The 23,944-nt window shown below is 55.7% G+C and overlaps 1 protein-coding gene across 1 annotated transcript in view; it reads right to left on the reverse strand.

Annotated features, from left to right (window-relative positions):
- LOC135192046 (mucin-16-like) overlaps positions 1-23,944 on the reverse strand; it is a 53,287-nt gene that overhangs the window by 17,308 nt on the left and 12,035 nt on the right. The window contains exons 3-40 of the mRNA XM_064174865.1: positions 22,064-22,337; positions 10,880-12,844; positions 9,157-9,610; positions 8,982-9,049; positions 8,616-8,788; positions 8,473-8,499; positions 8,101-8,243; positions 7,926-7,993; positions 7,560-7,732; positions 7,423-7,449; positions 7,060-7,202; positions 6,886-6,953; positions 6,520-6,692; positions 6,377-6,403; positions 6,000-6,142; positions 5,827-5,894; positions 5,461-5,633; positions 5,318-5,344; positions 4,946-5,088; positions 4,772-4,839; positions 4,406-4,578; positions 4,263-4,289; positions 3,891-4,033; positions 3,716-3,783; positions 3,350-3,522; positions 3,207-3,233; positions 2,837-2,979; positions 2,662-2,729; positions 2,296-2,468; positions 2,161-2,187; positions 1,781-1,923; positions 1,607-1,674; positions 1,242-1,414; positions 1,099-1,125; positions 729-871; positions 554-621; positions 188-360; positions 39-65 (exon numbers count right to left, since the gene is read on the reverse strand). Of these exons, the coding sequence (XP_064030935.1) occupies positions 39-65; positions 188-360; positions 554-621; positions 729-871; positions 1,099-1,125; positions 1,242-1,414; positions 1,607-1,674; positions 1,781-1,923; positions 2,161-2,187; positions 2,296-2,468; positions 2,662-2,729; positions 2,837-2,979; positions 3,207-3,233; positions 3,350-3,522; positions 3,716-3,783; positions 3,891-4,033; positions 4,263-4,289; positions 4,406-4,578; positions 4,772-4,839; positions 4,946-5,088; positions 5,318-5,344; positions 5,461-5,633; positions 5,827-5,894; positions 6,000-6,142; positions 6,377-6,403; positions 6,520-6,692; positions 6,886-6,953; positions 7,060-7,202; positions 7,423-7,449; positions 7,560-7,732; positions 7,926-7,993; positions 8,101-8,243; positions 8,473-8,499; positions 8,616-8,788; positions 8,982-9,049; positions 9,157-9,610; positions 10,880-12,844; positions 22,064-22,337 (6,249 nt within the window). The remainder of the gene's footprint in view (positions 1-38; positions 66-187; positions 361-553; positions 622-728; positions 872-1,098; positions 1,126-1,241; positions 1,415-1,606; positions 1,675-1,780; positions 1,924-2,160; positions 2,188-2,295; positions 2,469-2,661; positions 2,730-2,836; positions 2,980-3,206; positions 3,234-3,349; positions 3,523-3,715; positions 3,784-3,890; positions 4,034-4,262; positions 4,290-4,405; positions 4,579-4,771; positions 4,840-4,945; positions 5,089-5,317; positions 5,345-5,460; positions 5,634-5,826; positions 5,895-5,999; positions 6,143-6,376; positions 6,404-6,519; positions 6,693-6,885; positions 6,954-7,059; positions 7,203-7,422; positions 7,450-7,559; positions 7,733-7,925; positions 7,994-8,100; positions 8,244-8,472; positions 8,500-8,615; positions 8,789-8,981; positions 9,050-9,156; positions 9,611-10,879; positions 12,845-22,063; positions 22,338-23,944) is intronic.

A 23,944-nucleotide genomic window follows, 5' to 3' on the forward strand; every position in this document is an offset into this window, starting at 1 on the left:
ACCTTCTCATCCCAGCTCAACCCCTTCAAGATACTCACTGGTCAGGACTGGCTGCTCATTGTAACCTGGGAAAAGAGAGAGAGAGAGAGAGAGTAGGTGATGAGCTGGAGCTGGGGTGAGGCATGTTAAGGACCACACATGGCAGCCCCATGCCGGCAGAGGAGGCAGGGAGAGGAGCATAGGTCACCGTTGACATAGAGGCTGTCCTTGTCCAGGCTGTAGGGACCAAGCTTGGTGATGCCCTTGGTGTGGTTGCTAACTTCGTGGTACAGGCCCACCCTGTCCAGGGGCAGCCCAGAGGGCTCCTTCCTGTAGCTGCAGACGGCGTCCACCCCCGTCTCGGCCCCTGCCCTCACTGGCCTGCAAGAGACAGCACCGTGCCTGAGCACCTCCTCTGTGCCCGCTCCCTGCACGGCCACGCCTGGCCCCTGGGCAGCTCTCTGCACAGGGACACAAGCTCTGCAGCTTTGGCATCGCTGCAAGGAGAGCAGCAGTACCACAAGCTCTTATCTCATCCCTGAAACACCCAAGGGACACTCAGCACAATCCCTACCTGAAGCCTTTGGTTTCACACCCCAGGAACTTGGCTCCAATGCTGCTTTTCTTCAGGAGTCGGTCGAGCTGCCCAGGACAGAGGTTCCACAGTTAAGCTCTGCCCAGATCCCAGCACTCCTGAACGTTATGAAGCCATCACAGGCAAGGATATTAGGAGGCACAGTGCTGCTTACCAAGGTGTTCATGACCCTGCGTGTGCTGCTGAACTTGGCTGAGTCAGGATCGCGCAGGTCGGAGCTGTAGGGGAGGTTGGTGGTGGTGAAGTTGATGGTGAAGTGCTCGAGGGCTGCAGCTGTCGTTGTTGGGGGGCTGGGAGCTGCAGAGGCACAGATAAGAAGTGAGCACATGCAAGAGTCACAATGTTATGGTTCAAGATGTGAAAATGCTGGGATTTACTATTAATGTCCATTCTTATAAATAAAACTAGAAGAATTCCTGCTTTGTTTCTGGACCATGATCCCTAGACACAAGCAGCCCCTGCCTGGCAGCAAACGAGGCTCTTACAGCCTTCTGATCACAGCTCAACCCCTTCAGGATACTCACTGGTCAGGACTGGCTGCTCATTGTAACCTGGGAAGAGACAGAGAGAAAATGTTATGAGCTGAAGCTGGAGTCAGGCATGTTAAGGACCTGGCATGGCAGGCACATGGCAGCCAAGGGCAGGCAGGGAGAGGAGCATAGGTCACCGTTGACATAGAGGCTGTCCTTGTCCAGGCTGTAGGGGCCCAGCTTGGTGATGCCCTTGGTGTGGTTGCTGACTTCGTGGTACAGACCCACCCTGTCCAGGGGCAGCCCAGAGGGCTCCTTCCTGTAGCTGCAGACGGCGTCCACCCCCGTCTCGGCCCCTGCCCTCACTGGCCTGCAAGAGACAGCACCGTGCCTGAGCACCTCCTCTGTGCCCGCTCCCTGCACAGCCACGCCTGGCCCCTGGGCAGCTCTCTGCACAGGGACACAAGCTCTGCAGCTTTGGCATCGCTGCAAACACAGTAGCACTACCACAAGCTTTATCTGGCTCCTGAAACTCCACAGGGACACTCAACATGACCCCTACCTGAAGCCTTTGGTCTCACACCCCAGGAACTTGGCTCCAATGCTGCTTTTCTTCAGGAGTCGGTCGAGCTGCCCAGGACAGAGGTTCCACAGTTAAGCTCTGCTCAGAGCCCTGCACTCCTGATGGATTCTGAGGCCATGAAACACCTCAGCTGCTGGGCACTGTGCTGCTTACCAAGGTGTTCATGACCCTGCGTGTGCTGCTGAACTTGGCTGAGTCAGGATCCTGCAGGTCGGAGCTGTAGGGGAGGTTGGTGGTGGTGAAGTTGATGGTGAAGTGCTCGAGGGCTGCAGCTGTCGTTGTTGGGGGGCTGGGAGCTGCAGGGAGTACAGATGCAGAATGAGCACTTGCAAAGGGCCAGGCTGGTATGGTTCAAGATGGCTATATGCAGAGATCTGCTCTCAGCCCTAATGCACGGAATGAAGTCCAGCAGATTTTACTGCTTCTCTCATGCAGTAAGACCCTGGACATTGTTGCCCCTGCCTGACAGCAGCAGCCTCTAATGAGGCACTTACTCCCTTCTCATCCCAGCTCAACCCCTTCAAGATACTCACTGGTCAGGACTGGCTGCTCATTGTAACCTGGGAAGAGAGAAAAGATGATGAGCAGGAGCTGGGGTGAGGCATGTTAAGGACCATACATGGCAGACCCATGGCAGAAGAGGAGACAGGGAGAGGAGCATAGGTCACCGTTGACATAGAGGCTGTCCTTGTCCAGGCTGTAGGGACCCAGCTTGGTGATGCCCTTGGTGTGGTTGCTGACTTCGTGGTACAGGCCCACCCTGTCCAGGGGCAGCCCAGAGGGCTCCTTCCTGTAGCTGCAGACGGCGTCCACCCCCGTCTCGGCCCCTGCCCTCACTGGCCTGCAAGAGACAGCACCGTGCCTGAGCACCTCCTCTGTGCCCGCTCCCTGCACGGCCACGCCTGGCCCCTGGGCAGCTCTCTGCACAGGGACACAAGCTCTGCAGCTTTGGCATGGATGCAAGGAGAGCAGGAGTACCACAAGCTCTTATCTCATCCCTGAAAGACCCAAGGGACACTCAGCACAATCCCTACCTGAAGCCTTTGGTTTCACACCCCAGGAACTTGGCTCCAATGCTGCTTTTCTTCAGGAGTCGGTCGAGCTGCCCAGGACAGAGGTTCCACAGTTAAGCTCTGCCCAGATCCCAGCACTCCTGAACGTTATGAAGCCATCACAGGCAAGGATATTAGGAGGCACAGTGCTGCTTACCAAGGTGTTCATGACCCTGCGTGTGCTGCTGAACTTGGCTGAGTCAGGATCCCGCAGGTCAGAGCTGTAGGGGAGGTTGGTGGTGGTGATGTTGATGGTGAAGTGCTCGAGGGCTGCAGCTGTCGTTGTTGGGGCGCTGGGAGCTGCAGAGGCACAGATAAGAAGTGAGCACATGCAAGAGTCACAATGTTATGGTTCAAGATGTGAAAATGCTGGGATTTACTATTAATGTCCATTCTTATAAATAAAACTAGAAGAATTCCTGCTTTGTTTCCGGACCATGAGCCCTCGACACAAGCAGCCCCTGCCTGGCAGCAAACGAGGCTCTTACAGCCTTCTGATCACAGCTCAACCTCTTCAGGATACTCACTGGTCAGGACTGGCTGCTCATTGTAACCTGGGAAGAGAGAGAGAGAAAATATTATGAGCTGAAGCTGGAGTCAGGCATGTTAAGGACCTGGCATGGCAGGCACATGGCAGCCAAGGGCAGGCAGGGAGAGGAGCATAGGTCACCGTTGACATAGAGGCTGTCCTTGTCCAGGCTGTAGGGACCCAGCTTGGTGATGCCCTTGGTGTGGTTGCTGACTTCGTGGTACAGGCCCACCCTGTCCAGGGGCAGCCCAGAGGGCTCCTTCCTGTAGCTGCAGACGGCGTCCACCCCCGTCTCGGCCCCTGCCCTCACTGGCCTGCAAGAGACAGCACCGTGCCTGAGCACCTCCTCTGTGCCCGCTCCCTGCACGGCCACGCCTGGCCCCTGGGCAGCTCTCTGCACAGGGACACAAGCTCTGCAGCTTTGGCATCGCTGCAAGGAGAGCAGGAGTACCACAAGCTCTTATCTCATGCCTGAAACACCCAAGGGACACTCTACATGACCCCTACCTGAAGCCTTTGGTTTCACACCCCAGGAACTTGGCTCCAATGCTGCTTTTCTTCAGGAGTCGGTCGAGCTGCCCAGGACAGAGGTTCCACAGTTAAGCTCTGCCCAGATCCCTGCACTCCTGAACGTTATGAAGCCATCACAGGCAAGGACATTAGGAGGCACAGTGCTGCTTACCAAGGTGTTCATGACCCTGCGTGTGCTGCTGAACTTGGCTGAGTCAGGATCCCGCAGGTCGGAGCTGTAGGGGAGGTTGGTGGTGGTGAAGTTGATGGTGAAGTGCTCGAGGGCTGCAGCTGTCGTTGTTGGGGCGCTGGGAGCTGCAGGAAGTACAGATGCAGAATGAGCACTTGCAAAGGGCCAGGCTGGTATGGTTCAAGATGGGGAAATGCTGAGATTTGCTACTAATCCCCATTCCCTCAAAGAAAACCAGAAGGATTCCTGTTTTGCTTGAGGATCATGAGCCCTCGACACAAGCAGCCCCTGCCTGGCCACAAACGAGGCTCTTACAGCCTTCTGATCACAGCTCAACCCCTTCAAGATACTCACTGGTGAGGACTGGCTGCTCATTGTAACCTGGGAAGAGACAGAGAGAAAATGTTATGAGCTGAAGCTGGAGTCAGGCATGTTAAGGACCTGGCATGGCAGGCACATGGCAGCCAAGGGCAGGCAGGGAGAGGAGCATAGGTCACCGTTGACATAGAGGCTGTCCTTGTCCAGGCTGTAGGGGCCCAGCTTGGTGATGCCCTTGGTGTGGTTGCTGACTTCGTGGTACAGGCCCACCCTGTCCAGGGGCAGCCCAGAGGGCTCCTTCCTGTAGCTGCAGACGGCGTCCACCCCCGTCTCGGCCCCTGCCCTCACTGGCCTGCAAGAGACAGCACCGTGCCTGAGCACCTCCTCTGTGCCCGCTCCCTGCACGGCCACGCCTGGCCCCTGGGCAGCTCTCTGCACAGGGACACAAGCTCTGCATCTTTGGCATGGATGCAAGGAGAGCAGGAGTACCACAAGCTCTTATCTCATCCCTGAAACACCCAAGGGACATTCAGCACAATCCCTACCTGAAGCCTTTGGTCTCACACCCCAGGAACTTGGCTCCAATGCTGCTTTTCTTCAGGAGTCGATCGAGCTGCCCAGGACAGAGGTTCCACAGTTAAGCTCTGCCCAGATCCCTGCATTCCTGAATGTTAAGAAGCCATCACGGGAAGGACAATAGGAGGCACTGTGCTGCTTACCAAGGTGTTCATGACCCTGCGTGTGCTGCTGAACTTGGCTGAGTCAGGATCCCGCAGGTCGGAGCTGTAGGGGAGGTTGGTGGTGGTGAAGTTGATGGTGAAGTGCTCGAGGGCTGCAGCTGTCGTTGTTGGGGGGCTGGGAGCTGCAGGGAGTACAGATGCAGAATGAGCACTTGCAAAGGACCAGGCTGGTATGGTTCAAGATGGGGAAATGCTGAGATTTGCTACTAATCCCCATTCCCTCAAAGAAAACTAGAAAGATTCCTGCTTTGCTTGAGGATCATGAGCCCTCGACACAAGCAGCCCCTGCCTGGCAGCAAACGAGGCTCTTACAGCCTTCTGATCACAGCTCAACCCCTTCAAGATACTCACTGGTCAGGACTGGCTGCTCATTGTAACCTGGGAAGAGACAGAGAGAAAATGTTATGAGCTGAAGCTGGAGTCAGGCATGTTAAGGACCTGGCATGGCAGGCACATGGCAGGTAAGGGCAGGCAGGGAGAGGAGCATAGGTCACCGTTGACATAGAGGCTGTCCTTGTCCAGGCTGTAGGGACCCAGCTTGGTGATGCCCTTGGTGTGGTTGCTGACTTCGTGGTACAGGCCCACCCTGTCCAGGGGCAGCCCAGAGGGCTCCTTCCTGTAGCTGCAGACGGCGTCCACCCCCGTCTCGGCCCCTGCCCTCACTGGCCTGCAAGAGACAGCACCGTGCCTGAGCACCTCCTCGGTGCCCTCTCCCTGCACGGCCACGCCTGGCCCCTGGGCAGCTCTCTGCACAGGGACACAAGCTCTGCATCTTTGGCATGGATGCAAGGAGAGCAGGAGTACCACAAGCTCTTATCTCATCCCTGAAACACCCAAGGGACACTCAGCACAATCCCTACCTGAAGCCTTTGGTCTCACACCCCAGGAACTTGGCTCCAATGCTGCTTTTCTTCAGGAGTCGGTCGAGCTGCCCAGGACAGAGGTTCCACAGTTAAGCTCTGCCCAGATCCCTGCACTCTGCTGGATTGTGAGGCCATGGAACACCTCAGCTGCTGGGCACTGTGCTGCTTACCAAGGTGTTCATGACCCTGCGTGTGCTGCTGAACTTGGCTGAGTCAGGATCGCGCAGGTCGGAGCTGTAGGGGAGGTTGGTGGTGGTGAAGTTGATGGTGAAGTGCTCGAGGGCTGCAGCTGTTGTTGTTGGGGCGCTCTGAGCTGCAAGAGGCACAGATAAGAAGTGAGCACATGCAAGAGTCACAATGTTATGGTTCAAGATGTGAAAATGCTGGGATTTACTATTAATCTCCACTCTTATAAATAAAACTAGAAGAATTCCTGCTTTGTTTCTGGATCATGATCCCTAGATACAAGCAACCACTGCCTGTCAGCAGCCTCTAATGAGGCTCTTTCTGCCTTCTGACCTCATCTCAACCCCTTCAGGATACTCACTGGTCAGGACTGGCTGCTCATTGTAACCTGGGAAGAGACAGAGAGAAAATGTTATGAGCTGAAGCTGGAGTCAGGCATGTTAAGGACCTGGCATGGCAGGCACATGGCAGCCAAGGGCAGTCAGGGAGAGGAGCATAGGTCACCGTTGACATAGAGGCTGTCCTTGTCCAGGCTGTAGGGACCCAGCTTGGTGATGCCCTTGGTGTGGTTGCTGACTTCGTGGTACAGGCCCACCCTGTCCAGGGGCAGCCCAGAGGGCTCCTTCCTGTAGCTGCAGACGGCGTCCACCCCCGTCTCGGCCCCTGCCCTCACTGGCCTGCAAGAGACAGCACCGTGCCTGAGCACCTCCTCTGTGCCCTCTCCCTGCACGGCCACGCCTGGCCCCTGGGCAGCTCTCTGCACAGGGTCACAAGCTCTGCAGCTTTGGCATCGCTGCAAACACAGTAGCACTACCACAAGCTCTTTTCTGGCTCCTGAAGCTCCACAGGGACACTCAACATGACCCCTACCTGAAGCCTTTGGTCTCACACCCCAGGAACTCGGCTCCAATGCTGCTTTTCTTCAGGAGTCGGTCGAGCTGCCCAGGACAGAGGTTCCACAGTTAAGCTCTGCCCAGATCCCTGCACTCCTGATGGATTCTGAGGCCATGGAACACCTCAGCTGCTGGGCACTGTGCTGCTTACCAAGGTGTTCATGACCCTGCGTGTGCTGCTGAACTTGGCTGAGTCAGGATCCCGCAGGTCGGAGCTGTAGGGGAGGTTGGTGGTGGTGAAGTTGATGGTGAAGTGCTCGAGGGCTGCAGCTGTCGGTGTTGGGGGGCTGGGAGCTGCAGAAAAAAGAGATAAGAATTGAGCACATTGCAGGACCCAGGGAGTCAGAGCTGAGAGACTGCAAATACAGAGGTGTCCTGCCAGCCTCGGACTTGATAATGGATATAGGCAGGGACCTTGTTTCTCCCACGCAAGACCCAGCTCCCTAACCCAGTTCTCTAGAACAAGCTCCCCACGAGAGCTGCTGAGTGCAGCCCATCCCTGCATGGTACTCACTGGTCAGGACTGGCTGCTCATTGTAACCTGGGAAGAGAGACAGAAGGTGATGAGCTGGAGCTGGGGTGAGACATGTTAAGGACCACACATGGCAGTCACATGCCGGCAGAGGAGGCAGGGAGAGGAGCATAGGTCACCGTTGACATAGAGGCTGTCCTTGTCCAGGCTGTAGGGACCCAGCTTGGTGATGCCCTTGGTGTGGTTGCTGACTTCGTGGTACAGGCCCACCCTGTCCAGGGGCAGCCCAGAGGGCTCCTTCCTGTAGCTGCAGACGGCGTCCACCCCCGTCTCGGCCCCTGCCCTCACTGGCCTGCAAGAGACAGCACCGTGCCTGAGCACCTCCTCTGTGCCCGCTCCCTGCATGGCCACGCCTGGCCCCTGGGCAGCTCTCTGCACAGGGACACAAGCTCTGCAGCTTTGGCATAGCTGCAAGGAGAGCAGGAGTACCACAAGCTCTTATCTCATGACTGAAACACCCAAGGGACACTCTACATGACCCCTACCTGAAGCCTTTGGTCTCACACCCCAGGAACTCGGCTCCAATGCTGCTTTTCTTCAGGAGTCGGTCGAGCTGCCCAGGACAGAGGTTCCACAGTTAAGCTCTGCCCAGAGCCCTGCAGTCCTGAATGTTATGAAGCCATCACAGGCAAGGACATTAGGAGGCACAGTGCTGCTTACCAAGGTGTTCATGACCCTGCGTGTGCTGCTGAACTTGGCTGAGTCAGGATCCCGCAGGTCGGAGCTGTAGGGGAGGTTGGTGGTGGTGATGTTGATGGTGAAGTGCTCGAGGGCTGCAGCTGTCGTTGTTGGGGGGCTGGGAGCTGCAGGAAGTACAGATGCAGAATGAGCACTTGCAAAGGGCCAGGCTGGTATGGTTCAAGATGAGGAAATGCTGAGATTTGCTACTAATCCCCATTCCCTCAAAGAAAACTAGAAGGATTCCTGCTTTGCTTGAGGATCATGAGCCCTCGACACAAGCAGCCCCTGCCTGGCAGCAAACGAGGCTCTTACAGCCTTCTCATCCCAGCTCAACCCCTTCAAGATACTCACTGGTCAGGACTGGCTGCTCATTGTAACCTGGGAAGAGAGAGAGAGAAAATGTTATGAGCTGAAGCTGGAGTCAGGCATGTTAAGGACCTGGCATGGCAGGCACATGGCAGCCAAGGGCAGGCAGGGAGAGGAGCATAGGTCACCGTTGACATAGAGGCTGTCCTTGTCCAGGCTGTAGGGACCCAGCTTGGTGATGCCCTTGGTGTGGTTGCTGACTTCGTGGTACAGACCCACCCTGTCCAGGGGCAGCCCAGAGGGCTCCTTCCTGTAGCTGCAGACGGCGTCCACCCCCGTCTCGGCCCCTGCCCTCACTGGCCTGCAAGAGACAGCACCGTGCCTGAGCACCTCCTCTGTGCCCGCTCGCTGCACGGCCACGCCTGGCCCCTGGGCAGCTCTCTGCACATGGACACAAGCTCTGCAGCTTTGGCATGGCTGCAAGGAGAGCAGGAGTACCACAAGCTCTTATCTGGCTCCTGAAACTCCACAGGGACACTCAACATGACCCCTACCTGAAGCCTTTGGTCTCACACCCCAGGAACTTGGCTCCAATGCTGCTTTTCTTCAGGAGTCGGTCGAGCTGCCCAGGACAGAGGTTCCACAGTTAAGGCCTGAATATCTCCCTGAGCTTCTCAATGTTACAAAGCCTCCAGGGCAAAGGACATTAGGAGGCACTGAGCTGCTTACCAAGGTGTTCATGACCCTGCGTGTGCTGCTGAACTTGGCTGAGTCAGGATCGCGCAGGTCGGAGCTGTAGGGGAGGTTGGTGGTGGTGAAGTTGATGGTGAAGTGCTCGAGGGCTGCAGCTGTCGTTGTTGGGGGGCTGGAAAAAAATGTGAAGGAGCTGCTGGGAAGTGCTGAAGTGCCTGCAGTAGGAGAAGGAAAACTCATGGCTGGAGTAGAGGTGGGTGTAGCTGTAGACATAGGTGGATAACTACTCCCAGTGGCAGTAGAGATGGGAGTTGTAGGTGTGTCTGTCCGTGCAGCAGATGTGGAGGTGTCTGTGAGGCTGGGGGTGGTAGCTGCTGTTGTGTCCTTCAGCATGGTGATGACAGGAGATGCAGTAGTTCTCCCAGATGTGCTAGCAGTGACTGCAGTGGTGGATATAGAGGTGGACACAGGTGCAGTGCTGAAAACAATTCTGGAGGTAATCCCAGAAGTAGTTGGTGCTGCAGTGGGAGAGGCTGAAGCTGTAGTGTGAGGAGCAGACATGGTCCTGGCAGCTGTGCTGGAGGTTTCTATCATGGCTGAGCTTGCAGCAGTGGTGGCCTCCAAGGTTGATGTCCCTGCAGCAATAGCAGTGGAGGTTGTGGCCACAGTAGAGGTTGGTATAGAGGTGGTCACTGTCTGAGCAGCGCTCAGAGCAGCAGTAGTGGTGGTGGGAACTTGAGGGCTTCCATGTGGAGCAGAGGAGGAGCCTGCAGGGCTGCTGCTGAATGCTGCTGCTGTCTGCACTGGAGTGGTGCTGACAGCAGCTGCAGCAGATGTTCCTGATGTGCTGGGAGTGACTTTAGAGGTTGAAGCAGCTTCTGAGGTGGATACTTCTGCAGTGCTGCCGACAAGTGTGGTAGTTAGCTCAGCAGCAGTGGTTTGTGCTGCACTGGAAGAGGCTGCAGCAGTGGTGTGAGGAGCAGATGTGGTCCTGGGAGCTGTGCTGAAGGTTTCCATCATGGTTGAGGTTGCAGCAGTGGTGGCTTCAAGGGTTGATGTGCTTGGAGCAGTAGCAGTAGAGGTTGCAGTCACAGAAGATGTTGGTATAGATGAGGAGACTCTTTGAGTAGTGCTTAGAGGTAGAGTAGATTTGCTGCCCAGAGCTGAGCTCGTGTGTGGAGCAGAGGAGGGTGAGCCTGCAGGGCTGCTGCTGAGTGCTGCTGATGTCTCCATGAGTGTGATTGTCACAGGAGCTGTAGAAGATGTCCCAGATGAGCTGGAGGTAGCTGCAGTGTTTGTATTGGCTTCTGAGGTGGACACTTCTGCAGTGGTGGACACAAGTGTGGACGTTTCCTGAGCAGCAGTGGTTTGTGCTGCAGAGGAAGAGGCTGCAGCAGTGGTGTGAGGAGCAGATGTGGTCCTGGCAGCAGTGCTGGAGGTTTCCATCCTAGTGGAGCTTTCAGCAGTGGTGGTCTCAAGGGTTGAGGTCCCTGGAGCAGTAGCAGTTGATGTTGTAGCCACAGAAGTCACTGATGTAGATAAGGTCAGAGGACTGGAAGTGCTCAGAGCAGAGGTAAACAGGGCTGTAGAGGCAGAGGAGGATGAGCCTGCAGGGCTGCTGCTGGCAACTGCTGTTGTCACCATGGGTGTGCTTTTCACAGGAGCTGCAGCAGATGTCCCAGATGAGCTGGAAGTGGCTGCAGTGTTTGTGTCAGCTTCTGAGGTGGACACTTCTGCAGTGGTGGACACAAGTGTGGACGTTTCCTGAGCAGAAGTGGTTTGTGCTGCAGTGGAAGAGGCTGCAGCAGAGGTGTGAGGAGCAGATGTGGTCCTAGGAGCTGTGCTGGAGGTTTCCATCCTGGCTGAGCTTGCAGCAGTGGTGGCCTCAAGGGTTGATGTGCCTGCAGCTGTGGAGGTTGTGGCTGCAGAAGAGGTTGGAGTAGAGGTGGTCACTGTCTGAGTAGTGCCAAGTGGAATCAAAGCTGTGGTGGCAGGAGCTGAGCTTGTGTGTGGAGCAGAGGAGGATGAGCCTGCAGGGCTGCTGCTGGGACCTTCTGTTGACTCTGAGGCTGTGCTGCTCACAGGAGCTGCAGGAGATGTTTCTGATGAGCTGGGAGAGCCTGGAATGGTTGTGACAGGTTCTGAGGTGGACACTTCTGCTGTGCTGGAGCCAATTGTGGAGGTTCCCTCAGCTGCAGTGGTTTGTGCTGCAGTGGAAGAGGCTGTAGCAGAGGTGTGAGGAGCAGATGTGGTCCTGGCAGCAGTGCTGGAGGTTTCCATCCTGGCTGGGCTTGTAGCAGTGGTGGTTTCAAGGGTTGATGTCCCTGGAGCAGTGGAGGCTGTGGCCACAGAGGAGGTTGGCATAGAGCTGGTCACTCTCTCAGTAGTGCTGAGTGGCAGAGTAGAAGTGGTGGCAGGAGCTGAGCTTGTGTGTGGAGCAGAGGAGGATGAGCCTGCAGGGCTGCTGCTGGCTGTGCTGCTCACAGGAGCTTCTGTAGATGCTGCAGCAGAGCTGGAAGTGGCTTCAGTGGAAGTTGCAGATTCTGAGGTGGAGAGTTCTGATGTGGTTGAGGGAACTGCAGAGGTTGCCTGAAGAGCAGACTTCTGTTCTGCAGTGGAAGAGGCTGCAGCAGAGGTGTGAGCAGCAGATGTGGTCCTGGCAGCTGTGCTGGAAGCTTCCATCATGGCTGTGCTTGTAGCAGTGGTGGCCACAAGGGTCGTGGTCTCTGGAGCAGTAGCAGTTGATGTTGTGGCCACAGATGACATTGATGTAGATAAGGTGAAAGGACTGGAAGTGCTCAGGGTAGAGGTAAAAGTGGCTGTAGGAGCTGAGCTTGTGTGTGGAGCAGAGGAGGAAGTGTCTGCAGGGCTGCTGCTGGCAGCTGCTGTTGTCTCTGTGGCTGTGCTGGTTCCAGGAGCTGCAGCAGAAGTTCCTGATGAGCTGGGAGTGACTGGAATGGTTGTGACAGGTTCTGAGGTGGACACTTCTGCTGTGCTTGAGGAAATTGTGGAGGTTCCCTGAGCAGCAGTGGTTTGTGTCTCAGTGGAAGAGGCTGCAGCAGAGATGTGAGGAGCAGATGTGGTCCTGGCAGCTGTGCTGGAGGTTTCCATCATGGCTGTGCTTGTAGCAGTGGTGGCCACAAGGGTCGTGGTCTCTGGAGCAGTAGCAGTTGATGTTGTGGCCACAGATGACATTGATGTAGATAAGGTGAAAGGACTGGAAGTGCTCAGAGTAGAGGTAAAAGTGGCTGTAGAGGCAGAGGAGGATGAGCCTGCAGGGCTGCTGCTGGCAACTGCTGTTGTCTCCATGGGTGTGGTGTTCACAGGAGCTGCAGGAGATGTCCCAGAAGAGCTGGAAGTGACAACAGAGGTTGTGTCAGCTTCTGAGGTGGACTTCTCTGCTGTGCTGGAGGTTGCCATCCTGGGTGAGCTTGCAGCAGTGGTGACCTTAAGGGTTGATGTGCCTGCAGCTGTGGAAGTCCTGGCCACAGAAGAGGTTGGTATAGACGAGGTCACTCTCTCAGTAGTGGTTAGAGAAAGTGTAGATGTGGTGGCAGGACCTGAGCTTGTTTGTGGAGCAGAGGATGAGCCTGCAGGGCTGCTGCTGAATGCTGCTGTTGTCTGCACTGGAGTGGTGCTGACAGCAGCTGCAGCAGATGTTCCTGATGTGCTGGGAGTGACTTTAGAGGTTGAAGCAGCTGCTGAGGTGGATACTTCTGCTGTGCTGCCAACAAGTGTGGTAGTTAGCTCAGCAGCAGTGGTTTGTGCTGCACTGGAAGAGGCTGCAGCAGTGGTGTGAGGAGCAGATGTGGTCCTGGGAGCTGTGCTGAAGGTTTCCATCATGGTTGAGGTTGCAGCAGTGGTGGCTTCAAGGGTTGATGTGCTTGGAGCAGTAGCAGTAGAGGTTGCAGTCACAGAAGATGTTGGTATAGATGAGGAGACTCTTTGAGTAGTGCTTAGAGGTAGAGTAGATTTGCTGCCCAGAGCTGAGCTCGTGTGTGGAGCAGAGGAGGGTGAGCCTGCAGGGCTGCTGCTGAGTGCTGCTGTTGTCTCCATGAGTGTGATTGTCACAGGAGCTGTAGAAGATGTCCCAGATGAGCTGGAAGTAGCTGCAGTGTTTGTGTTGGCTTCTGAGGTGGACACTTCTGCTGTGCTGGAGACAGCTGTGGAGGTTCCCTGAGCAGCAGTGGTTTGTGCTGCAGAGAAAAAGGCTGCAGCAGTGGTGTGAGGAGCAGATGTGGTCCTGGCAGCAGGGCTGGAGGTTTCCATCATGGCTGTGCTTGTAGCAGTGGTGGTCTCAAGGGTCGAGGTCCCTGGAGCAGTAGCAGTTGATGTTGTAGCCACAGAAGTCATTGATGTAGATAAGGTGAAAGGACTGGAAGTGCTCAGAGTAGAGGTAAACAGGGCTGTAGAGGATGAGCCTGCAGGGCTGCTGCTGGCAACTGCTGTTGTCTCCATGGGTGTGCTTTTCACAGGAGCTGCAGCAGATGTCCCAGATGAGCTGGGAGTGGCTGCAGTGGTTGTGTCAGCTTCTGAGATGGACACTTCTGCAGTGCTGGACACAAGTGTGGAGGTTCCCTGAGCAGCAGTGGTTTGTGTCTCAGTGGAAGAGGCTGCAGCAGAGGTGTGAGGAGCAGATGTGGTTCTGGCAGCAGTGCTGGAGGTTTCTGTCCTGGCTGAGCTTGCAGCAGTGGTGGCCTCAAGGGTTGTCCTGCCTGTAACAGAGGAAGCAGAGATGCTCCCTGGAGAGGAGGTTGCTATAGAGGTGGTCACTCTCTGAGCAGTGCTGAAGCTGGAAGCAAAGGTGGTTGCAGCAGCAGTGCTTGTGTGTGGAGCAGAGGAGGATGTCTGTGCAGAGCTGCTCCTGGGTGCTGATGATGTCTCCATGGGTGTGGTGTTCACAGGAGCTGCTGGAGATGTCCCAGATGAGCTGGAAGTGGCTGCAGTGCTTGTGTCAGCTTGTGAGGTGGACACTTCTGCTGTGCTGGAGGTTTCTGCCCTGGTTGAGCTTGCAGCAGTGGTGGCCTCAAGGGTTGATGTGCCTGCAGCAGTGGAGGTTATGTCCACAGAAGAGGTTGGTATAGACGAGGTCACTCTCTCAGTAGTGGTTAGAGGAAGTGTAGAAGTTGTGGCAGGAGCTGAGCCTGTGTGTGCAGCAGAGGAGGATGAGCCTGCAGGGCTGCTGCTTGCAGCTGCTGATGTCTCCATGGCTGTGCTGGTTCCAAGAGCTGCTGGAGATGTTGCTGATGTGCTGGGAGGGACTGCAGAGGTTGTTACAGAATCTGTGGTAGACACTTCTGCTGTGCTGGAGCCAGTTGTGGAGGTTGCCTCAGATGTGCTGGAGGCTTCCATCATGGCTTGGCTTGTAGTGGGGGCCTCAAGGGTTGTGGTCCCTGGAGCAGTAGAAGTTGATGCTGTGTCCATAGAAGACATTGATGTAGACGAGGTCAAATGACTGGAAGTGCTCAGAGCAGAGGTAAACATGGCTGTAGGAGCTGTGCTTATGTGTGGAGCAGAGGAAGAAATGCCTGCAGGGCTGCTGCGGGCAGCTGCTGTTGTCTCCATGGGTGTGGTGGTCACAGCAGCTGCAGGAGATGTTCCTGATGTACTGGGAGTGACTGCAGAGGTTGTTTCAGATTCTGTGGTGGACACTTCTGCTGTGCTGGAGACAGGTGTGGAGGTTCCCTGAGCAGCAGTGGTTTGTGTCTCAGTGGAAGAGGCTGCAGCAGAGGTGTGAGGAGCAGATGTGGTCCTGGCAGCAGTGCTGGAGATTTCCATCCTGGTTGAGCTTGCATCAGTGCTGGCCTCAAGGGTTGTCCTGCCTGTAACAGAGGAAGCAGAGATGCTCCCTGGAGAGGAGGTTGCTATAGAGGTGGTCACTCTCTGAGCAGTGCTGAAGCTGGAAGCAAAGGTGGTTGCAGCAGCAGTGCTTGTGTGTGGAGCAGAGGAGGATGTCTGTGCAGAGCTGCTCCTGGGTGCTGATGATGTCTCCATGGGTGTGGTGTTCACAGGAGCTGCTGGAGATGTTCCTGATGTGCTGGGAGTGACTGCAGTGCTTGTGTCAGCTTGTGAGGTGGACACTTCTGCTGTGCTGGAGGTTTCTGCCCTGGTTGAGCTTGCAGCAGTGGTGGCCTCAAGGGTGGATGTGCCTGCAGCAGTGGAGGTTGTGGCCGCAGAAGAGGTTGGAGTAGAGGTGGTCACTGTCTGAGTAGTTCCACGCAGAGGAGTAGATGTGGTGGCAGGAGCTGAACTTGTGTGTGGAGCAGAGGAGGATGAGCCTGCAGGGCTGCAGCTGGGACCTTCTGTTGACTCTGAGGCTGTGCTGCTCACAGGAGCTGCAGGAGATGTTTCTGATGAGCTGGGAGAGCCTGGAATGGTTGTGACAGGTTCTGAGGTGGATACTTCTGCTGTGCTGGAGCCAATTGTGGAGGTTCCCTCAGCTGCAGTGGTTTGTGCTGCAGTGGAAGAGGCTGCAGCAGAGGTGTGAGGAGCAGATGTGGTCCTGGCAGCAGTGCTGGAGGTTTCCATCCTGGCTGGGCTTGTAGCAGTGGTGGTTTCAAGGGTTGATGTCCCTGGAGCAGTAGAGGCTGTGGCCACAGAGGAGGCTGGCATAGAGGTGGTCACTCTCTCAGTAGTGCTGAGTGGCAGAGTAGAAGTGGTGGCAGGAGCTGAGCTTGTGTGTGGAGCAGAGGAGGATGAGCCTGCAGGGCTGCTGCTGGGTGTGCTGCTCACAGGAGCTTCTGTAGATGCTGCAGCAGAGCTGGAAGTGGCTGCAGTGGAAGTTGCAGCTTCTGAGGTGGAGAGTACTGATGTGGTTGAGGGAACTGCAGAGGTTGCCTGAAGAGCAGACTTCTGTTCTGCAGTGGAAGAGGCTGCAGCAGAGGTGTGAGGAGCAGATGTGGTCCTGGCAGCTGTGCTGGAGGTTTCCATCATGGCTGTGCTTGTAGCAGTGGTGGCCACAAGGGTCGTAGTCTCTGGAGCAGTAGCAGTTGATGTTGTAGCCACAGATGACATTGATGTAGATAAGGTGAAAGGACTGGAAGTGCTCAGAGTAGAGGTAAAAGTGGCTGTAGAGGCAGAGGAGGATGAGCCTGCAGGGCTGCTGCTGGCAGCTGCTGATGTCTCCATGGCTGTGCTGGTTCCAAGAGCTGCTGGAGATGTTGCTGATGTGCTGGGAGGGACTGCAGAGGTTGTTACAGAATCTGTGGTGGACACTTCTGGTGTGCTGGAGACAGTTGTGGAGGTTACCTCAGCTGTGCTGGAGGCTTCCATCATGGCTTGGCTTGTAGTGGTGGCCTCAAGGGTTGTGGTCCCTGGAGCAGTAGCAGTTGATGTTGTGTCCATAGAAGACATTGATGTAGACGAGGTCAAAGGACTGGAAGAGCTCAGAGCAGAGGTAAACATGATTGCAGGAGCTGTGCTTGTGTGTGGAGCAGAGGAGGAGCCTGCAGGGCTGCTGCTGAATGCTGCTGTTGTCTGCACTGGAGTGGTGCTGACAGCAGCTGCAGCAGATGTTCCTGATGTGCTGGGAGTGACTTTAGAGGTTGAAGCAGCTTCTGAGGTGGATACTTCTGCAGTGCTGCTGACAAGTGTGGTAGTTAGCTCAGCAGCAGTGGTTTGTGCTGCACTGGAAGAGGCTGCAGCAGTGGTGTGAGGAGCAGATGTGGTCCTGGGAGCTGTGCTGAAGGTTTCCATCATGGTTGAGGTTGCAGCAGTGGTGGCTTCAAGGGTTGATGTGCTTGGAGCAGTAGCAGTAGAGGTTGCAGTCACAGAAGATGTTGGTATAGATGAGGAGACTCTTTGAGTAGTGCTCAGAGGTAGAGTAGATTTGCTGCCCAGAGCTGAGCTCGTGTGTGGAGCAGAGGAGGGTGAGCCTGCAGGGCTGCTGCTGAGTGCTGCTGATGTCTCCATGGGTGTGGCAGTCACAGGAGCTGCAGGAGAAGTTCCTGATGTGCTGGGGGTGACTGGAGAGGTTGTGGCAGATTCTGGAGTGGACACTTCTGCTGCGCTGGAGACAGTTGTGGAGGTTCCCTCAGCTACAGTGGTTTGTGTCTCAGTGGAAGAGGCTGCAGCAGAGGTGTGAGGAGCAGATGTGGTCCTGGCAGCTGTGCTGGAGGTTTCTATCCAGGTTGCACTTGCAGCTGTGGAGGCTTTAAGTGTTGATGTCCTTTCAGCAGTCGAGGTTGTGGCTACAGAAGAGGTTGGAGTAGAGGAGATCTCTGTCTGAGTAGTGCTTAGAGGAAGTGTAGATGTGGTGGCAGGAGCTGAGCTTGTGTGTGCAGCAGAGGAGGATGAGCCTGCAGGGCTGTTGCTGGCAGATACTGTTGACTCCATGGCTGTGCTGGTTCCAGGAGCTGCTGGAGATGTTTCTGATGTACTGGGAGTGACTGCAGAGGTTGTGGCAGATTCTAGAGTGGACACTTGTACTGCTGTGGAGACAAGTGTGGAGGTCTCACCAGCAGTGGAATAGGCTGCAGCAGAGGTATGAGGAGCAGATGTGGTCCTGGAAGCTGTGCTGGAAGCTTCCATCCTGGTTGAGCTTGTAGCAGTGGTGCTGTCAGATGCTGAAGTGCCTGCAGCAGTAGCAGTTAATGTTGTGTCCATAGAAGACATTGATGTAGATAAGGTGAAAGGACTGGAAGTGCTCAGAGTAGAAGTAAAAGTGGCTGTAGGAGCTGAGCTTGTGTGTGCAGCAGAGGAAGAAATGCCTGCAGGGCTGCTGCTGGCAGCTGCTGTTGTCTCCATGGGTGTGGTGGTCACAGCAGCTGCAGGAGATGTTCCTGATGTGCTGGGAGTGACTGCAGAGGTTGTTTCAGATTCTGTGGTGGACACTTCTGCTGTGCCGGAGACAGGTGTGGAGGTTCCCTGAGCAGCAGTGGTTTGTGTCTCAGTGGAAGAGGCTGCAGCAGAGGTGTGAGGAGCAGATGTGGTCCTGGCAGCAGTGCTGGAGGTTTCTGTCCTGGCTGAGCTTGCAGCAGTGGTGGCCTCAAGGGTTGTCCTGCCTGTAACAGAGGAAGCAGAGATGCTCCCTGGAGAGGAGGTTGCTATAGAGGTGGTCACTCTCTGAGCAGTGCTGAAGCTGGAAGCAAAGGTGGTTGCAGCAGCAGTGCTTGTGTGTGGAGCAGAGGAGGATGTCTGTGCAGAGCTGCTCCTGGGTGCTGATGATGTCTCCATGGGTGTGGTGTTCACAGGAGCTGCTGGAGGTGTCCCAGATGTGCTGGAAGTGGCTGCAGTGCTTGTGTCAGCTTGTGAGGTGGACTTCTCTGCTGTGCTGGAGGTTTCTGCCCTGGTTGAGCTTGCAGCAGTGGTGGCCTCAAGGGTGGATGTGCCTGCAGCAGTGGAGGTTGTGGCAGCAGAAGAGGTTGGAGTAGAGGTGGTCACTGTCTGAGTAGTTCCACGCAGAGGAGTAGATGTGGTGGCAGGAGCTGAGCTTGTGTGTGCAGCAGAGGAGGATGAGCCTGCAGGGCTGCTGCTGGGACCTTCTGTCGACTCTGAGTGTGTGCTGCTCACAGGAGCTGCAGGAGATGTTTCTGATGAGCTGGGAGAGCCTGGAATGGTTGTGACAGGTTCTGAGGTGGACACTTCTGCTGTGCTGGAGACAGTTGTGGAGGTTCCCTCAGCTGCAGTGGTTTGAGCTGCAGTGGAAGAGGCTGCAGCAGAGGTGTGAGGAGCAGATGTGGTCCTGGCAGCAGTGCTGGAGGTTTCCATCCTGGCTGGGCTTGTAGCAGTGGTGGTTTCAAGGGTTGATGTCCCTGGAGCAGTAGAGGCTGTGGCCACAGAGGAGGTTGGCATAGAGCTGGTCACTCTCTCAGTAGTGCTGAGTGGCAGAGTAGAAGTGGTGACAGGAGCTGAGCTTGTGTGTGGAGCAGAGGAGGATGAGCCTGCAGGGCTGCTGCTGAGTGCTGCTGATGTCTCCATGGGTGTGGTGGTCACAGGAGCTGCAGGAGATGTTTCTGATGTACTGGGAGTGACTGGAGAGGTTGTGGCAGATTCTGGAGTGGACACTTCTGCTGTGCTGGAGACAGTTGTGAAGGTTCCCTCAGCTGCAGTGGTTTGTGTCTCGGTGGAAGAGGCTGCAGCAGAGGTGTGAGGAGCAGATGTGGTCCTGGCAGCTGTGCTGGAGGTTTCTATCCAGGTTGCACTTGCAGCTGTGGAGGCCTCAAGTCTTGATGTCCTTTCAGCAGTCAAGGTTGTGGCTACAGAAGAGGTTGGAGTAGAGGAGATCACTGTCTGAGTAGTGCTTAGAGGAAGTGTAGATGTGGTGGCAGGAGCTGAGCTTGTGTGTGCAGCAGAGGAGGATGAGCCTGCAGGGCTGCTGCTGGCAGATGCTGTTGACTCCATGGCTGTGCTGGTTCCAGGAGCTGCTGGAGATGTTTCTGATGTACTGGGAGTGACTGCAGAGGTTGTGGCAGATTCTAGAGTGGACACTTGTACTGCTGTGGAGGTCTCACCAGCAGTGGAATAGGCTGCAGCAGAGGTGTGAGGAGCAGATGTGGTCCTGGAAGCTGTGCTGGAAGCTTCCATCCTGGTTGAGCTTGTAGCAGTGGTGCTGTCAGATGCTGAAGTGCCTGCAGCAGTAGCAGTTAATGTTGTGTCCATAGAAGACATTGATGTAGATAAGCTGAAAGGACTGGAAGTGCTCAGAGTAGAAGTAAAAGTGGCTGTAGGAGCTGAGCTTGTGTGTGGAGCAGAGGAAGAAATGCCTGCAGGGCTGCTGCTGGCAGCTGCTGTTGTCTCCATGGGTGTGGTGGTCACAGCAGCTGCAGGAGATGTTCCTGATGTGCTGGGAGTGACTGCAGAGGTTGTTTCAGATTCTGTGGTGGACACTTCTGCTGTGCTGGAGACAGGTGTGGAGGTTCCCTGAGCAGCAGTGGTTTGTGTCTCAGTGGAAGAGGCTGCAGCAGAGGTGTGAGGAGCAGATGTGGTCCTGGCAGCAGTGCTGGAGATTTCCATCCTGGTTGAGCTTGCAGCAGTGCTGGCCTCAAGGGTTGTCCTGCCTGTAACAGAGGAAGCAGAGATGCTCCCTGGAGAGGAGGTTGCTATAGAGGTGGTCACTCTCTGAGCAGTGCTGAAGCTGGAAGCAAAGGTGGTTGCAGCAGCAGTGCTTGTGTGTGGAGCAGAGGAGGATGTCTGTGCAGAGCTGCTCCTGGGTGCTGATGATGTCTCCATGGGTGTGGTGGTTCCAAGAGCTGCTGGAGATGTTCCTGATGTGCTGGGAGTGGCTGCAGTGCTTGTGTCAGCTTGTGAGGTGGACACTTCTGCTGTACTGGAGGTTTCTGCCCTGGTTGAGCTTGCAGCAGTGGTGGCCTCAAGGGTTGATGTGCCTGCAGCTGTGGAGGTTGCGGCCGCAGAAGAGGTTGGAGTAGAGGTGGTCACTGTCTGAGTAGTGCCAAGTGGAATCAAAGTTGTGGTGGCAGGAGATGAGCTTGTGTGTGGAGCAGAGGAGGATGAGCCTGCAGGGCTGCTGCTGGGACCTTCTGTTGTCTCTGAGGCTGTGCTGCTCACAGGAGCTGCAGGAGATGTTTCTGATGAGCTGGGAGAGCCTGGAATGGTTGTGACAGGTTCTGAGGTGGACACTTCTGCTGTGCTGGAGCCAGTTGTGGAGGTTCCCTGAGGAGCAGTGGTTTGTGCTGCAGTGGAAGAGGCTGTAGCAGAGGTGTGAGGAGCAGATGTGGTCCTGGCAGCTGTACTGGAGGTTTCCCTCATGGCTGGGCTTGTAGCAGTGGTGGTTTCAAGGGTTGATGTCCCTGGAGCAGTAGAGGCTGTGGCCACAGAGGAGGTTGGCATAGAGCTGGTCACTCTCTCAGTAGTGCTGAGTGGCAGAGTAGAAGTGGTGGCAGGAGCTGAGCTTGTGTGTGGAGCAGAGGAGGATGAGCCTGCAGGCCTGCTGCTGGGTGTGCTGCTCACAGGAGCTTCTGTAGATGCTGCAGCAGAGCTGGAAGTGGCTGCAGTGGAAGCTGCAGATTCTGAGGTGGAGAATTCTGATGTGGTTGAGGAAACTGCAGAGGTTGCCTGAAGAGCAGACTTCTGTTCTGCAGTGGAAGAGGCTGCAGCAGAGGTGTGAGCAGCAGATATGGGCCTGGCAGCTGTGCTGGAAGCTTCCATCATGGCTGTGCTTGTAGCAGTGGTGGCCACAAGGGTCGTGGTCTCTGGAGCAGTAGCAGTTGATGTTGTGTCCATAGAAGACATTGATGTAGATAAGGTGAAAGGACTAGAAGTGCTCAGAGTAGAGGTAAAAGTGGTTGTAGGAGCTGAGCTTGTGTGTGGAGCAGAGGAGGAAGTGTCTGCAGGGCTGCTGCTGGCAGCTGCTGTTGTCTCTGTGGCTGTGCTGGTTCCAAGAGCTGCAGCAGAAGTTCCTGATGTGCTGGGAGAGACTGGAATGGTTGTGACAGGTTCTGAGGTGGACACTTCTGCTGTGCTGGAGCCAGTTGTGGAGGTTTTCTGAGCAGCAGTGGTTTGTGCTGCAGTGGAAGAGGCTGCAGCAGAGGTGTGAGGAGCAGATGTGGTCCTGGCAGCAGTGCTGGAGGTTTCTGTCCTGGGTGAGCTTGCAGCAGTGCTGGCCTCAAGGGTTGTCCTGCCTGTAACAGAGGAAGCAGAGATGCTCCCTGGAGAGGAGGTTGCTATAGAGGTGGTCACTCTCTGAGCAGTGCTGAAGCTGGAAGCAAAGGTGGTTGCAGTAGCAGTGCTTGTGTGTGGAGCAGAGGAGGATGTCTGTGCAGAGCTGCTCCTGGGTGCTGATGATGTCTCCATGGGTGTGGTGTTCACAAGAGCTGCTGGAGATGTTCCTGATGTGCTGGGAGTGGCTGCAGTGCTTGTGTCAGCTTGTGAGGTGGACACTTCTGCTGTACTGGAGGTTTCTGCCCTGGTTGAGCTTGCAGCAGTGGTGGCCTCAAGGGTTGATGTGCCTGCAGCAGCAGCAGTTGATGTTGTGTCCATAGAAGACATTGATGTAGATAAGGTGAAAGGACTGGAAGTGCTCAGAGTAGAGGTAAAAGTGGCTGTAGAAGCTGAGCTTGTGTGTGGAGCAGAGGAGGAAGTGTCTGCAGGGCTGCTGCTGGCAGCTGCTGTTGTCTCTGTGGCTGTGCTGCTCACAGGAGCTGCAGGAGATGTTCCTGATGTGCTGGGAGTGACAGGAGAGACTGTGACAGGTTCTGAGGTGGACACTTCTGCTGTGCTGGAGAGAAGTGTGGAGGTTCCCTGAGCAGCAGTGGTTTGTGCTGCAGTGGAAGAGGCTGCAGCAGAGGTGTGAGGAGCAGATGTGGTCCTGGCAGCAGTGCTGGAAGTTTCCATCCTGGTTGAGCTTGCAGCAGTGGTGGCCTCAAGGGTTGATGTGCCTGCAGCTGTGGAGGTTGTGGCTGCAGAAGAGGTTGGAGTAGAGGTGGTCACTGTCTGAGTAGTGCCAAGTGGAATCAAAGCTGTGGTGGCAGGAGCTGAGCTTGTGTGTGGAGCAGAGGAGGATGAGCCTGCAGGGCTGCTGCTGGGTGTGCTGCTCACAGGAGCTTCTGTAGATGCTGCAGCAGAGCTGGAAGTGGCTTCAGTAGAAGTTGCAGCTTCTGAGGTGGAGAGCTGTGATATGGTTGAGGGAACTGCAGAGGTTGCCTGAAGAGCAGACTTCTGTTCTGCAGTGGAAGAGGCTGCAGCAGAGGTGTGAGGAGCAGATGTGGTCCTGGCAGCTGTGCTGGAAGCTTCCATTATGGCTGTGCTGGTAGTAGTGGTGGCCACAAGGGTCGTGGTCTCTGGAGCAGTAGCAGTTGATGTTGTGGCCACAGATGACATTGATGTAGATAAGGTGAAAGGACTGGAAGTGCTCAGGGTAGAGGTAAAAGTGGCTGTAGGAGCTGAGCTTGTGTGTGGAGCAGAGGAGGATGAGCCTGCAGGGCTGCTGCTGGCAGCTGCTGTTGTCTCTGTGGCTGTGCTGGTTCCAAGAGCTGCAGGAGATGTTCCTGATGTGCTGGGAGAGACTGGAATGGTTGTGACAGGTTCTGAGGTGGACACTTTTGCTGTGCTGGAGGCAGTTGTGGAGGTTCCCTGAGGAGCAGTGGTTTGTGCTGCAGTGGAAGAGGCTGCAGCAGAGGTGTGAGGAGCAGATGTGGTCCTGGCAGCTGTGCTGGAGGTTTCTGCCCTGGTTGAGCTTGCAGCAGTGGTGGCCTCAAGGGTTGTCCTGCCTGTAACAGAGGAAGCAGAGATGCTCCCTGGAGAGGACGTTGCTATAGAGGTGGACACTCTCTGAGCAGTGCTGAAGCTGGAAGCAAAGGTGGTTGCAGCAGCAGTGCTTGTGTGTGGAGCAGAGGAGGATGTCTGTGCAGAGCTGCTCCTGGGTGCTGATGATGTCTCCATGGGTGTGGTGTTCACAAGAGCTGCTGGAGATGTCCCAGATGTGCTGGAAGTGGCTGCAGTGCTTGTGTCAGCTTGTGAGGTGGACACTTCTGCTGTACTGGAGGTTTCTGCCCTGGTTGAGCTTGCAGCAGTGGTGGCCTCAAGGGTTGATGTGCCTGCAGCAGCAGCAGTTGATGTTGTGCCCATAGAAGACATTGATGTAGATAAGGTGAAAGGACTGGAAGTGCTCAGAGTAGAGCTAAACAAGGCTGTAGGAGCTGTGCTTGTGTGTGGAGCAGAGGAGGAAGTGTCTGCAGGGCTGCTGCTGGCAGCTGCTGTTGTCTCTGTGGCTGTGCTGGTTCCAAGAGCTGCAGCAGAAGTTCCTGATGTGCTGGGAGTGACTGGAGTGGTTGTGACAGGTTCTGAGGTGGACACTTCTGCTGTGCTGGAGACAGGTGTGGAGGTTCCCTGTGCAGTAGTGGTTTGTGCTGCAGTGGAAGAGGCTGCA

Source organism: Pogoniulus pusillus, chromosome 41 (genome assembly GCF_015220805.1).
Source record: "Pogoniulus pusillus isolate bPogPus1 chromosome 41, bPogPus1.pri, whole genome shotgun sequence".
In the NCBI taxonomy this organism is placed as follows: Eukaryota; Metazoa; Chordata; class Aves; order Piciformes; family Lybiidae; genus Pogoniulus; species Pogoniulus pusillus.